The following is a 13,247-nucleotide window of genomic DNA, read 5'->3' on the forward strand; positions in this document are numbered from 1 at the left end:
ACGTAGCACATGGCGCGGCCGGGAAGGGCGGCGCGACCTTCAGGGTGTGACGTCATGGCGCCGTAGTACACGCGCAGAAACCCGTCCTGGGATCCCAACGGAGCCCGGGAAACGACCGAGTGCAAGCGGTGTCCTGTCGCACAGACTTTCTTGCCCGCCGCTACTCCATGGCCCCTTGGCTCTCCTATCCAAGCCCCAACCTGGGGTGTCCTCACTGCGCCTCCGGACACCGCTCCCCACCGCCCCTAGGAGGCGGCCAGCACCGAGGGTAGCGCTGCCCTCACCCAACATGGCGGCGGGCGCCGGAAGCGGAAAGGGAGGGGGGCGTGGCGCGGTGGCACGTGGAGCCGGCTACGCCATGGCGCGGAGCGGGCGGCTGCGATCGGGCGCCGCCGGCAAGCTGAAGCGGTGGCGGAAGGGCCACAGCAGCGACTGCAACCCCGAGACCCGTCAGCACCGCCTGGACGCCCGCAGCCGCTTCTTCAGCCGGCCCGCGGGTGAGCGCAGGGACAGGCTGGGGGACATCAGCCTCGGAGCGGCCTGTACCGGCCCTTCCCGGTTGGGTCCCAGGGCAGCAGTCTCTCTGGTCCCCGTGCTGTGGGGGCAGGCGGCGGCAGCAAATCGGGGAGGAAAAGCCAGTCCGGGACATGGCGAGTGTGTCCTCGTTACCCTCACAGTGACACGGGGCACGGAGCCGTGCATGCCGGGGCCGTGCCCGGAGCCACCGGGGTACGTGCTGTCCCCGGCTTGTGGCTGGAACCATTCGGCTTCCAAAAGCCCACAGTGCCAGGGGTGCAGATGGAAGAAAATGAATAGGGCAAAGCCTAGGGAGCACCTCAACGTTAAATTCTCGGTACACCAGGATGTGCTGATGAGGTTGCAATGCTCTACTCCATAAGAGCAGGTGGTTGAGCTGTATTCTGGTTTCTTTTCAGCGGACAGGTGATCTCTCTCCAGTTGTCACTGTGCTTTCTCCCACTGGGGGGAAGCGGCGTCCATATCTCCCATGCTGGAGATGAGCTCCAGTCAAGTTAGTCTGCCTGTGAGGGGGTTTGGGGTGTTTTGGGATGAATGGCAGAGCAATGTTATTTCACGGTTCTGGGCATTTCTCTTCACCCCAGCAGAGAAAAGTAACTTGACGGTGGATGCGGTGAAGCTGCACAATGAGCTGCAGTCAGGATCCCTGCGTTTGGAGCGGAGAAGCGACAGCACTCAGCTCCTTATGGAGGAGGATGATGCGCTGGAGGCAGCCACGGAAAAATCCTCTGGCACCTTCCTGAGCGGGTTGAGCGACTGCACCAACGTCACTTTCAGCAAGGTGCAGCGCTTCTGGGAGTCCAACTCTGCTGCTCACAAAGAGGTATGAGCAGGCAGGAGCATCACAGAGGGTCCAGTGCTGGTGGTTCCCCAGATCTCTGGCTGAGGACACTGACCTAGGCTGCTTGCTCCTTGTAGATCTGTGCTGTGCTGGCGGCCGTGACTGAGGTGATCCGCTCTCAGGGGGGAAAGGAGAGTGAGACTGAGTACTTTGCTGCACTGGTGAGTGACTTTCCATGGGGAGTATGTGTGTGAAGAACTGCTGTTGGCAGTGTAGGTGGGCTCTCAGGAGGGAGGGATGGTGGAGGAAGGTGCTGAGGCCCTGAGTGTCCTTGAGCAGACATGCTGCTGGGCTGCTCCTGGTTTCTCTGCCCCCATCTGCAAGGACTAGGTTTGGGAAAGGGCTGGCCTGGGGTGAAACTGCCCCTCACTCACCCATCCTCTCTTCCCAGATGACCACCTTAGAGGCAGTTGAGTCTCCTGAGTCCCTGTCTGCAGTCGCCTACCTGCTTAACCTTGTGCTAAAGAGGTGAGTGGCTGTTAAAGGAATGGGGAGAGTTTCCTGGCTCTGTCATAGAAGAGGAGCTGGTGCTGTCCCTGCTCCCCAGGCTGAGAAAAGGACACAGCCAGGCCAGACTGGGAATGCTGTTCCCTGCATGACTGTCGCTGTCTGCCTTCTCACCTCACTAACATGCTGTAACTTTCTCCTGGCAGAGTACCAAGCCCAGTGCTTATAAAAAAATTCTCAGATGCCTCAAAAGCCTTCATGGGAATTGTGTCCTCACAGGCCTGCAGCAGCTCCACTTCTGCTCTGCGATGGGTGAGTAGCCAAGAGGCAACCAGCTGTTCCAGCTCTGCTTGTGGATCTGCTGAGAGCTGGGACTGAGGCTGCTGCTGTAGGGTGGTGCAGGGTGCTCTGCCTGAAGCTGTTGCAGTGAAGAGATGTCTCTGTGAGGTGATGCTAACACCCCTGTTGCTCTTTTATCATAGATCCTCTCTTGTCTGGCAACTCTGCTGCGGAAGCAGGACTTGACAGCCTGGAGCTACCCTGTCACCCTCCAGGTCTATCACGGCTTGCTGAGCTTCTGTATTCATACCAAGCCCAAGGTGAACAGCCAGGGCCTTCGTGAGGGATGATGCTGCCCTTGTGGCTTGTTTTATGGCTGGCTGTGTCCATGGCTTCTACCTACCTTGGCTTTCCTTCCCCCAGGTGCGGAAAGCGGCCCAGTACGGTGTGTGCTCTATCCTGAGGGGCAGCGAGTTCATGTTTGGAGATGCAGCCCCTGAGCATCACCCTGCAGCACCCTCCACTGCCAAGTTCTGTGTGCAGGAGATCGAAAAAGCTGGAGGTGAGTGACAGTGGAGCAAGGGGTCTGCAGTTGAATGGGGGGGGACTGTGGCCATAGCAAAATAAGGACTTGAAGGGAAGAGGCCAGGGTGCAGCACCCTGGATTGCTCAGGAGGGTCTGAGACACCTCTGGGACATCTAAGGTATTTTGGAAGGTCTGCAGCCACGTCTGTTGCTGTTTTTCCCAGCAGTCATGGAGGTGGGTCAGCCCCAGCACTGTCCTGAGGGCTTTCCTTCAGGTAGGACTTTGCCATGAGGTGCCATGGGCTCAGACATTTCTCTGTTCCTACAGGCACCAAGGAGGCAACTACCACCCTGCATATCCTTGCCCTGCTGCGGGACTTGTTGCCCTGCTTCCCTGCAGCCATAGTGAAGACCTGCTGTGAGACCTTGCTCCGAGTCATGACCCTTAGCCACGTGGTAAGTGTCCTCACACCCCAGAGATGGTGAGGGCACTCCCTTTCCCCCTTGGCTGCCAGCAGGGAACCTGGAAACGCAGGATGCTTATGTGGCCTGGGACAGTTGGTGCTTGCTGGCTTGCCTCCTGTGGAAGAGGGAGGCTCAAAATGGGGCATAGTCATAGCAGTGCTGGGCTTTCTAGCGTGGAACCTGCTCTGGGGTAGTGGGACAGTGGGTGCAAGGCAGAGTCCCCTCCTTCTGATACCATATTCATTGCAGTTGGTGACAGCATGTGCCATGCAAGCTTTCCACAGCCTCTTCAGTGCCCAGGCCGGCGTGACCTGCCTGCCAGCCGAGCTCAATGCCCAGATCATCTCTGTAAGTTTGGGTTGCCAGTGTGGGGAGGGACAGGACTGGCAGTGCCACTGCACTCACCCACCTCTCTGTTTCCCCAGGCCCTCTATGACTACGTACCCAGCACAAGTGACCTGCAGCTGCTGCAGACCTGGCTGTCCACCATGGAGAGGGCACATGTCAACCTGGGCAGGTACAGGCTGGGATTGTGGCTGGGCAGAGGGAGAGGCAGCTGCTGTGTCTCTCACCTACCTGGTTTTTCTTCTCCAGGCTGCAGAAGGACCTGTGCTGGGCTCACCTGCCCCGGCTCTTCTCTGCTGCCATGAACTGCTTCCTCTCCCCACACTCCCAGGTGGTGACAGCAGCAGCTCAGACTCTGGAGGTACCACACATGGCAGGGGACTCTCCCTAGCTGTCTGTCCGTGGGCCTCATGGAGGACTCTAACCAAGGGTTTGGACCTTGCTGGAGAGTAGTGTGCCTCTCTGTTCCTGCTGGGGAATTGGTGATTCACTACTATTTTCCCTTGCAGACCCTCCTGAGTGAATGCATCGTACCCCACATGGAGGACTTGAGCACTGTCTCTGCATCTGCCCCAGCCCCTGCCTCCTACCTGTGCAAGATGTTCAGGTGAGGAGGGGTGGTGTGGAAGAGGCTATGACAATGGGCTTAGCTGAGCTCTGGGCAGCCTCTGCCCTGTCCATGATGGGGGTTGTCAGGCCTGGGAGACACCTTGATCTCTCTCCCCCCTAGATCAGTGGAGGAAGGCCTGACATATCGTTTCCATGCAGCATGGCATGAAGTGCTGCAGGTGCTGAAGGTATTTTTTGGAACGTGTGGGAAGCAGTGCCACCCCATCATGAGGAAGGTGAGCCAGGCTGAGAGAGCACAGGCTCCTCATGGAGGCACGTGGGTGGCTGCTCTGCTGCCTGAGCTGTGTTGCCCTCCAGCTGCAGAGTGGGGCTGTCCCAGTGCCTGCTGTCTTGCCTGTGCACAGACAGGGTGTGTGCAGTGCTGGGACTCAACATGGTGACCTGCAAGGCAGCTGGCAGTGGTGTCCAGCCTGCCTCTATGGCTTGTCTGTGACTGTGCTGCTCTGTCCCCACAGTGCCTCCAGTCCCTGTGTGACCTGCGTCTCTCCCCACACTTCCCCTACACTTCTGAAGTGGAGCAGGCAGTGGGGGCTGCTGTGAGCACCATGGGCCCCGAGGTGATTCTGGAAGCTATGCCCCTGGAGATCGATGGCAAAGAGTGAGTATGGTCACAGGGCAGCAACTTTGCAGCTGTTACATTCCTGTTCAGTCCCCCGACTGTGCTGGAGGTGCTTGGGCTCTGCCCATGCCCAGGGGCTTCCCTGACCTGTGCCTTTCCTCCCCAGGGAGACGCTGGATTTTCCCCGCAGCTGGCTCCTGCCGGTGCTGCGGGACCACGTGCAGGGCGCGCGGCTTGGCTTCTTCACCAGCTACTTCTTGCCTTTGGCAACCACCCTGAAAAGCAGAGGTGAGGAGAAGAGTGGGAGTCCCAGTATGTGCAATCCTCCCTTCTGTCCCCTGGGCTGGAGCTGCTCTGCTCATTTCCCCCTTCTCTTCTGCAGCCCTGGAGTTTACCCAAGCTGGGAAGAGTATGGAGGCCAAGATCTACGACACGCTGCAGTGGCAGGTACTGAGGAGTGTCCCAGAGCCCAAGCCATGGTGTATTTCTGGTACCAGGCTGGGGTAAAGTGACATGAGTGAAGAGTGCAGGCTTCCTACCTCTTCATTTGCCATTCAGATCTGGACCCTGCTACCCGGCTTCTGTACCCACCCCAAGGATGTGCTGGGGGCCTTCAAGGGGCTGGCCCGCACCCTGGGCATGGCCATCAGTGAGCACCCAGACCTCCGCCCCACCGTGTGCCAGGCTCTGCGCACCCTCATCCACAAAGGCTGCAAGACAGGTTGGGGGGAGACAGACTCTTCTGGTTTGTCCCTGTCCCCTGGGGTGACCCAGAGTGGGGAGGATGCTGATCTGTACCTCCCTGTCATCCTCTCCCTAGATGCAGAGCGGGCAGAAGTAGGTCGCTTTGCCAAAAATTTCCTGCCTATCCTGTTCAATGTGTACAGCCAATCTGAGGAGGATGGAGGCAGCTGCTCTCAGCGCCGTTCTGTGCTGGACACTGTCCGTGCCTACCTGACCATCACTGACCCCAAGGTGAGGGGAGCCTGGGGCAGAGGGGCAGGCTGGTTTGGCTCGGGCCAGCATTTCCCAGCTGGAGCCACTTTGATGGGGCTGTGGTGGGTGTCTGACTGGAAAGAACAAGAAGAATTAGAGCACAGAGCAGCCTTTCCCTGTCCTTGTTAGGAGGGATCCCTTCCAAACCACCAGTCTGGGATTTCCCGGTCTTGCAGCCATATTTGGTGCATTGTGCGTGAGCCTTTTGGGAATTTGCTTGTCTGTTCTTGCATCCACTGGTGCTTCTGGTCTCCACAAAGTCCTGTGGCAAAGCATTTGCCAGGTGGATTGCAGACTCCTGAAAAAGCACTCCCTTCCGTCAGTTCTGATCTTGCTCTGTGCACCTGCCTTGCAGATGGTGTGTGGGTTCCTGCAGAAAGCCAGTGAGAAGCTGACCAGTCCTGAGAGCTCTGAGTTTGCCAGGTAACACCCAGGGGCTGGTGCCAAAGGGTAGAGCTGCAAGTTTCCTATGGGAAACTTGGAGCACTTGCACTGTCCCGTATGGGATGTGCCACTCTCATGCATCCGATGAGACTCGCGGCTTGGTCAGGCGGTGTTTGTGGTGCTGCAGTTACCCACCTGTGTGTCCGCCTTTGCTGCAGACTCTCCATCCTGGACCTGGTGGTGGCAATGGCACCCTATGCTGATGAGCAGTCCCTGGGCTCCCTGTACCACACCATCCAGCCTTCCCTCCAGGTGAGTTGGCCACCAGCCTCCACAGACAGGGCACCTTCTGCTTGCTTCCAGCTGGGACCACACTCTGGGAGGTTGAGCAGCTGCTGCAGGGGGTCAGGTCTCTACTGGGCTGCTGTGGGGGTCCCTTCAGACACAGTGGTGAGGGGCTGCCCTGTCAGTGGGGATGTGTTGTCTGTCCCTGCAGAGCAAGGAGCGCAGCATGCAAAAGAAGGCATACCGTGTGCTGGAGGAGGTGTGTGCTGCTCCCCACGCACCCTGCCAGGCCTTCGTCCGCTCCCACCTGCTAGATCTGCAGGCAGCACTGCTGGACTCGCTCAAGAGTGCAGCATCCCCGGCCAAGAGGGTGAGAGCAAGGGCTGTGGTGGCCGAGCTTGGCCCCTGCCAGGAGGGGAGAGGGCAGGGGCAGCTGGGTGTGTGTCTCTGGGTGTGCCAGCACTGCCTTGTTTCTTTCCCCAGCCCCGGCTGAAGTGCCTCTTCCACATTGTGAAGAAGCTCTCCGCAGAGCATGAGGCCTTCATCACTGCCCTGGTCCCAGAGGTGAGTGTGGTCCCCAGGGGAACCAGCTAATGTTGTTTACGATGGGGACAGCAGGATTATGATGTGCCCGTGTACCTACAGGTCATCCTCTGCACCAAGGAGGTGTCAGTGGGGGCCCGCAAGAATGCCTTTATGTTGCTCGTGGAGATGGGACATGCATTCATGCGCTTCGGGCCCACGCCCCAAGGTGGGTTCTGTTCTGTTTGCTCAGGCCCATGCCCAGCATCATGCTGAAACAGGCCAGGGGTCCTTCTGGGTAGAGGGCAAGGGGTCTGAATCATTCCCCTTCTGCAGAGGCCATGCAGCGGTTTCTGCTCCTGGTCTACGCGGGGCTGACGGGCTCGGTCACCATGATCAGCTGCACAGTTCTGGCACTGACCCGCCTGTTTTTCGAGTTCAAAGGTGAGCAGAAGAGCTGAGGGGATGGGGACAGCACAGGGGGACAGGGCAACACCCTCCAGTGAATGTGGCTGCTGTGAGGAGGCTGGCTGTGGCTGAGAGACTGTGATTACAGATCACCTGGAACTGAGTGTGGTGGAGCAACTCCTGCAGAACATCTGTCTGCTGCTGGCCTCCCGCACACGAGACGTGGTTAAGGCAGCCCTGGGCTTCCTCAAGGTCACACTGCTGCTGGTGGACACCAAGCTACTGGCTAAGCATGTGCAGACAATGGTGAGATCCCACACAGGATGCCCTGAGGAGAGTGGTGGGGCAGAGCCAGGTCTGCCTTGGACATCTCCAGCTGCACCCTCCTTCTGTGGGGAGCCAGGGGTATAACCTTGATCTCAGTGTCTGAGAACGCAGTGAGGAGATCTTCCTGAGTGCTGGCATGGACCTGCCAGAGATCACCCAGGAATGGACCCTGCTGAGTGGAGAGACCTCCCCATTGCCCTGGCTGGGGTGGGTGTGGTGAAATAGCAGAAGGGTGAGCAAGGTGGCTGTGTGCAGGGGAAGGGTGAGAAGCTGGATGTCCAGAGCAGAGGTGCTTTGGTCTTAAGGGTCTCTGTCCTGGCAGCTGGAGGCCTTAGGGAACCTTTCGGATGACATGACACGCCATTTCCGTATGAAGCTGCGAAACCTTTTCACTAGGTTCATCCGCAAGTTTGGGTGAGCGAGGGGCTTCTAGTTTGGGCTGGAGCCGTGCTGGGCAGGGAGAGAGCTCCCTGGGAAGTGGTGTGGGAGGAGGTGGGTACTGAACACTCTCTCCGCTCTTGCCAGCTTTGAGCTGGTGAAGGGGCTGCTGCCAGCTGAGTATCACAAAGTGCTGGTGAACATCCGCAAGGCAGAAGCCCGGAGCCGCAAGCAGCGTGCCCTGAGGCAGGCAGCTGCAAGTACAGATGAAGAAGAGGCAGCACCAGCACAAGCCAGAGGAGAGAGGTAAAGGTGGACAGGGATGAAGAAGCAGCAGCCCCATTTGATCTGGAGATAGAGACATCCTCAGCACAGGAGTTGCTGTGCTCTGTGCAACAGGCTGGAGTCTGCAGCCCTGGTTTTGTTCCATTTCCATCCTTTCTGCCTTTTGACCAGCATGGAGGAGATACTGGGTGACTCAGAGGAGGATGAAGCAGAGGAAAAGGAAGAACGGCAGCGGAGCAAGGAGCGGAGGAAACAAGCACAGCAGAAAGGCCAGGCCTGGCTGAAGGAAGGGGAAGAGGATGAACCCCTCAACTTCCTGGACCCCAACGTGTCCCAGAGGGTGCTGGGTAAGGAGTGGAGCTTCTGATGTGGCTGGGGTGGGATGTAGGGGGTGGGATCTGGTGTGATGCACAGGGGGTATGACTACTCCTGGGGAGTGGGTCCTTCCCCAGGCCCTGAGCCCCTTTTCTGTGAGCAGCCACCAAGCCAGGCCCAAAACGGTCCAGAGGAGTGAGTCATGGCTTCAAGGTGTCTGAGGATGGGCGACTCATCATTCATGAAGAGGAGGAGGAGGAGGTGGATGATGATGAAGCCAAAGGTACTGCCAGTTGAGCAGGGGCACCCTGCTCCAGTAGTCACTCTGGAGGCTGGCACAGTACAGGGGCTGTCCTGTGCCTGCATCCCACGCTGATCCTCTTGTCCTGTGCTATAGGAGCAGATGAGGAGATGGCAGATGTGCTGCAAGATGTGGGTCTCCGCAGTGTGAGTATGAGGTTCATGGTCCTGAGGGGATGCTGGGGAAACTTGGCTGTGCCAAACTTCTGTCTGTGCCATGGCAGCTCTGCCCACAAAGCCAGTGGGCACACCAGATGTGCACCAGCTGCTTGGAAGGGTGTGTGGGCTGGCTGTGGCAGGGAACATACACAGGAGGTCTAAAAGCTCTCTGGTCCCCATGGGAGGTCAGGTGTCCAAGGGAGGGCAGAGGCAGCTGGACAAGCCAGCTGGAGGGTCCTTGCTGCTTTTTTCTGCAGAAGAAAAGCCGGAAGCATAGGTTCAGAGAGGAGCCAGATGATGAAGAACCTGAGCCTGGGAGCTATTCTCAGTATAGAGGTAAGTCATTTGCTTGTGCCCAGTCTGGGGCTCCCCAGGGGTTCAGAACCATGTACCCATTTCCTTGGTCTGCTCCAGGGCAGCTGGAGCAGAACTCCTATTCTCATGGGAAATGGTCATGCTTCACTGCTATCCTCACACCCAAGAGCTGGAGGCAAAACCAGGAACAGCTTGCATTTTAGCATAGAAAATTGAAAGGGGCAGCCCCAACACCTCTTTTTAACAATGTTCCTTTTCTTTCAGCTGGAGGCTCTGGGATCCACCGGCAGCTGGACAAGAAGCCAGCCTTTGGTGCAGAGTACAAATCCAAGGTGAGTGGCCTGAGGGATCTCAGGGTTTGTGTGGGAAGGTGCTTGGGGCTCTTCCGAGGCAGAATTGCTGCTGCCTGAGGACCAGGATGCACTGGGTGTTTACTGAGGGTCTCAGCCAGCAGTGTTAAGGCTAGAGGGAGAAATTTCTGCTCCCAGAGGGAGCTGCCAAACACTCCTTAGCTGCGAATGTTTCCAGCTCATCTTGGAGCCCTGCCCTTGCTGTGGCCATTTGCTATTCATTGCTCAAAGCAGGTGCCTGGGGTGGGTAATCAGCTGCCAGGGCCACATATTCAGCTACCACCCTGCTACAACATAGTTGTTGTGGTGACCAGGTGCCAGGATTGCACCAGAAGAGGACACCAGAAGTGAACCTCTCCTGGTGCTGCATCCTCTCTCATGTCACTGTCTCCCACAGAAAGGCAAAGGTGACGTGAAGAAGAAGGGTCAGCTCGACCCCTATGCCTACATCCCCCTGAACAGAGCTAGACTCAACAGAAGGTGAGACTCACCTGGAAAGGCACAGGGTGGGGAACAGGGCTAAAGCATGGGTTTGATTTCTACTTTTTCTTGTGTTTTTTGAGGGGTGGGGAACCCATTGCCAGCCTCTGCTCCATTCCATGCAGAGCTTGGAGCATCCCTGTGCATGAGCTGTGCCCAGTGCTTGTGCTAACCCAGATTCCTGCTCCTTCCTCCCTCCAGGAAGCAGGCAAAGATGCAAGGCCAGTTCAAGAGCCTGATGAAGGGTGCCCAGCGTGGGGCCAAGGCTGGCCACAGGAACCATCTGAAGGCCCAGCGCCCATGAGGAGCCTTGAGTGCACCTGCCTGAGGACAGACAACACCCTATGGCCACTGGGCACTGGGGGACAGGGTCTTGGCATGTGGAGCAGAGAGGATTCCTCTGCAGGAGATGGCCTGCATCTGTCTGAGGCTTGCTGGGAAGCCACCCCTTCATACCATGGACGTTTGGCCTAAGCCCTGTCCTCCTGTGCCTGGAGGAAGGTGTTGGGTGCCTGGTGCAGGGGTATGTGTGTGTGGGGAGCAAATAATGTGTAATGAAGTCCCTCTGTTGATAAACTTTCACTGTTCTACCCAGCCCCGATTCCTCTTCTCTTCCGTTAAGGGCTGTGCACACTTTGTCCCCTGTGCCCTTCCCACTGCCCTGGTGGTGGGTTCTGCATCAGCCTGGGGTCAGAGCCCTCTCCCCAGCCTTGCCTGGGGGCTGCCAGGAGCCTCTCTGTAGTACAGAGCAGTGAGGGTTGTCCCCTGTCCTCCTGGCAGTGCAGTGGAGCTCGGTGATTGGTTGGCCAAAGAGAGAAGCCAGAGATGGTGAAAAGTCATTTGCTACAACCATCTTCTAACACTAACCCTCTCTTAGCAGCATCTTCTGGATGAACAGGGTTTCAGCCTGGGGATCTCTGCCATCGGGGGAGTGTCTGCTATTTGGCTGCCACTGTTTTTGGTCCTGCCTCTTGTTTTGTATCAGCCATGCCTGGTTGCAGGGCCCAGCAGTTAGCTGAAAATGTCTTCAGATGTCTTCAGATTGTCTGGAAAACCTCTGCACCTTGCCCTTTTCCTTACCCATGAGAGCTGAGAAAAGCCCTTTCCTTTCCTCTGATCACCTCCTGCCAGCTATGCCTGAGCAGCCCAAATAATCCTCAATCTTTTTAGCTGCCCAACCATTGCATGTTGGACTGAATGTCTGTTTCTGCCCAGCTGCTTCTGCACTGAGCCTAAAAGATGATGTTTGGCCAAAGCATGCTGAATGGATTGGAGCTGAGGGTATGGATACAGGTCCCATAGCTTGTACTGCAAAGAACAGTATTTGTCATCATGGCTGGCTTTGCCTTCCTCTTTTTTATTAAAAAGCTCTTAGTCTTTTGTCATTTCCCACCATGGTTGCTTACATATTGGAGCTACAATGCTGCTCAGTCTCCTAATAAACTAAAGGGACTGTGCTTGTTGAGCTTCTTAACTGCAGGCTTCTTTCTGGAGGCTTCAAATCCAGTTTTGCAGATCTTATATGCCTTTTAGTTTTCTCTAAGATCCTTTTAAAAACCTGGAGGTGGAGAAGCTCTTGTACTGGTATTAGTCCTGCCTTGTCTCATTTGAACCCGTGAGCCCCAGGGCCATGTTGAGATTCTGCTGCTCTAATCCTGCCAGAAGGGAGTCGACAGCCTGGCTTAAGGAACAGCCACTTCCATCAGCACCTCCTGGCCATGTTCAGTCAGCAGGAGCTACATCCATCTTCCTTTGCTGCCTGCAGCCTTGACCTGATGCTATCCATCCCCTGAGGGCAGGACAGGAAGAGACTGAAAGCAGTCACCTTATGAGCCCCCAACACCTGTAAGATGTGGCTGCAGGCCCACCAGAGTTACCTGTCTATCTGCTTTCTCTTCTTGGAGACGGTGCCTGTAGCTAAATCATTTAAAAGCTCCAGATTACTCACTGTATTGTTCTTCATTTGCATGTTGTTGCTTAAATTAGTGCATGCCTGTGTGGAACAGCAGTTTCATTAGCACAGAGGATGGTATTTGCCTGAGCTGCTGTCTAGAGAACATTCTTCTGCAACAGCATCTTGTTAATCAGCTAATTAATCATGTAATGCAGTAGAAACCCTTGGAGAGGAGGCATCATCCTGTCCTGACATCAGCAGCTGTCCCTGGCAGGGAGCAGAGCTGCATCCCAGGGTGGTGCAGGAGGATGAGCACAGCTCTGCTATGGGTCAGGATGATGTGAGGTCCTGCCTCTTGCAAATGTCATTGTCACGGTTTAACACTGGCCCGGCAATTAAACCGAATAACAGACGCTCTCTATTAATCTCTCTCTCCTTGATAAAGAAAGGAGAGAGAATAAGGGAGAGAGACTTATGGGTTGGAAACTAAACTACACAACTTTAATGAAACAGTAATGATAAATAGGTAAAATTACTAAATATATACAAATATACAGGAAAATGGATACCACATTCCTCCCCCCTCCTTTCCCCCAATAACTCTCACGTCACCACCGAGGCTGTAGGGCAGCCCTGGGAAAGTCCAGGCTGGACTCCTGGAGTCGGCAGCAGTCAGGAACTGGAGGCAGGAACACACAGATATGGGCTGGCACGGATCAGGACCACAGGCAGACGAACGGACAGGATCCTTCCAGGATGCCGGGTAGGAAGGGAAGCAGGAAATCAGGAAAAGATCAGGCTCGGCCCTTGTGATGCCTCGAATTTATACTGAGTGTGACGTATATGGGATGGAATACTCTGTTTGGTCAATTCTGGCATCTATCTTGTCTGTTCCTCCCCAAAGGAGGGCTCAGGTGGGACTTCTGTATCCTCCTGGACGGTAAAATGTTTTCCTCAGAGCTGAGCAGTGTCCTTGGCTCTGCATACCAGTCTCTAGCAGTAACTATAAACATCAAGTGTTATCAATCCTAGAAGCACACACTATCTGAGAAACTTAGCTAAAAGCAAAAGTACAAGACAGAAAATCACCTTTATCCTGGCCCAAACCAGGACAGTCATCCACAAATATTTGCAGTTACCTGCAGAGAAGCACAAGACAGGGACCTGGAGGGGTGTTTAGCATTCATTGCTGAGCTGGGAGATGGCTGGAGGCTTTTTCCT

The 13,247-nt window shown here is 56.1% G+C and overlaps 1 protein-coding gene across 2 annotated transcripts; it reads left to right on the top strand.

Annotated features, from left to right (window-relative positions):
• Positions 1-321: 321 nt before the first annotated feature.
• On the top strand, positions 322-10,726 carry RRP12 (ribosomal RNA processing 12 homolog). 2 transcript variants are annotated; one of them, XM_030453724.1, is made up of 34 exons: positions 322-497; positions 1,122-1,360; positions 1,456-1,539; positions 1,770-1,846; positions 2,032-2,137; positions 2,308-2,424; positions 2,528-2,666; positions 2,958-3,085; positions 3,344-3,442; positions 3,520-3,611; positions 3,689-3,800; positions 3,949-4,046; positions 4,170-4,284; positions 4,525-4,667; positions 4,795-4,916; positions 5,011-5,075; positions 5,187-5,349; positions 5,449-5,603; positions 5,980-6,047; positions 6,227-6,320; positions 6,505-6,663; positions 6,777-6,857; positions 6,939-7,044; positions 7,152-7,259; positions 7,372-7,529; positions 7,873-7,964; positions 8,076-8,234; positions 8,385-8,560; positions 8,692-8,811; positions 8,926-8,975; positions 9,245-9,323; positions 9,567-9,634; positions 10,050-10,132; positions 10,334-10,726. In XM_030453724.1, the coding sequence occupies exons 1-34, from the start codon at positions 359-361 to the stop codon at positions 10,434-10,436; spliced, it is 3,897 nt and encodes a 1,298-aa protein (XP_030309584.1). In that variant the 5' UTR covers positions 322-358; the 3' UTR covers positions 10,437-10,726. The 2 variants fall into 2 exon arrangements, with proteins under 2 accessions (XP_030309584.1, XP_030309585.1); XM_030453725.1 differs by having other exon boundaries at positions 1,125-1,360.
• The last annotated feature ends 2,521 nt before the right edge of the window (positions 10,727-13,247 follow it).

This window comes from Calypte anna, chromosome 6 (assembly GCF_003957555.1).
Source record: "Calypte anna isolate BGI_N300 chromosome 6, bCalAnn1_v1.p, whole genome shotgun sequence".
NCBI lineage: Eukaryota > Metazoa > Chordata > Aves > Apodiformes > Trochilidae > Calypte > Calypte anna.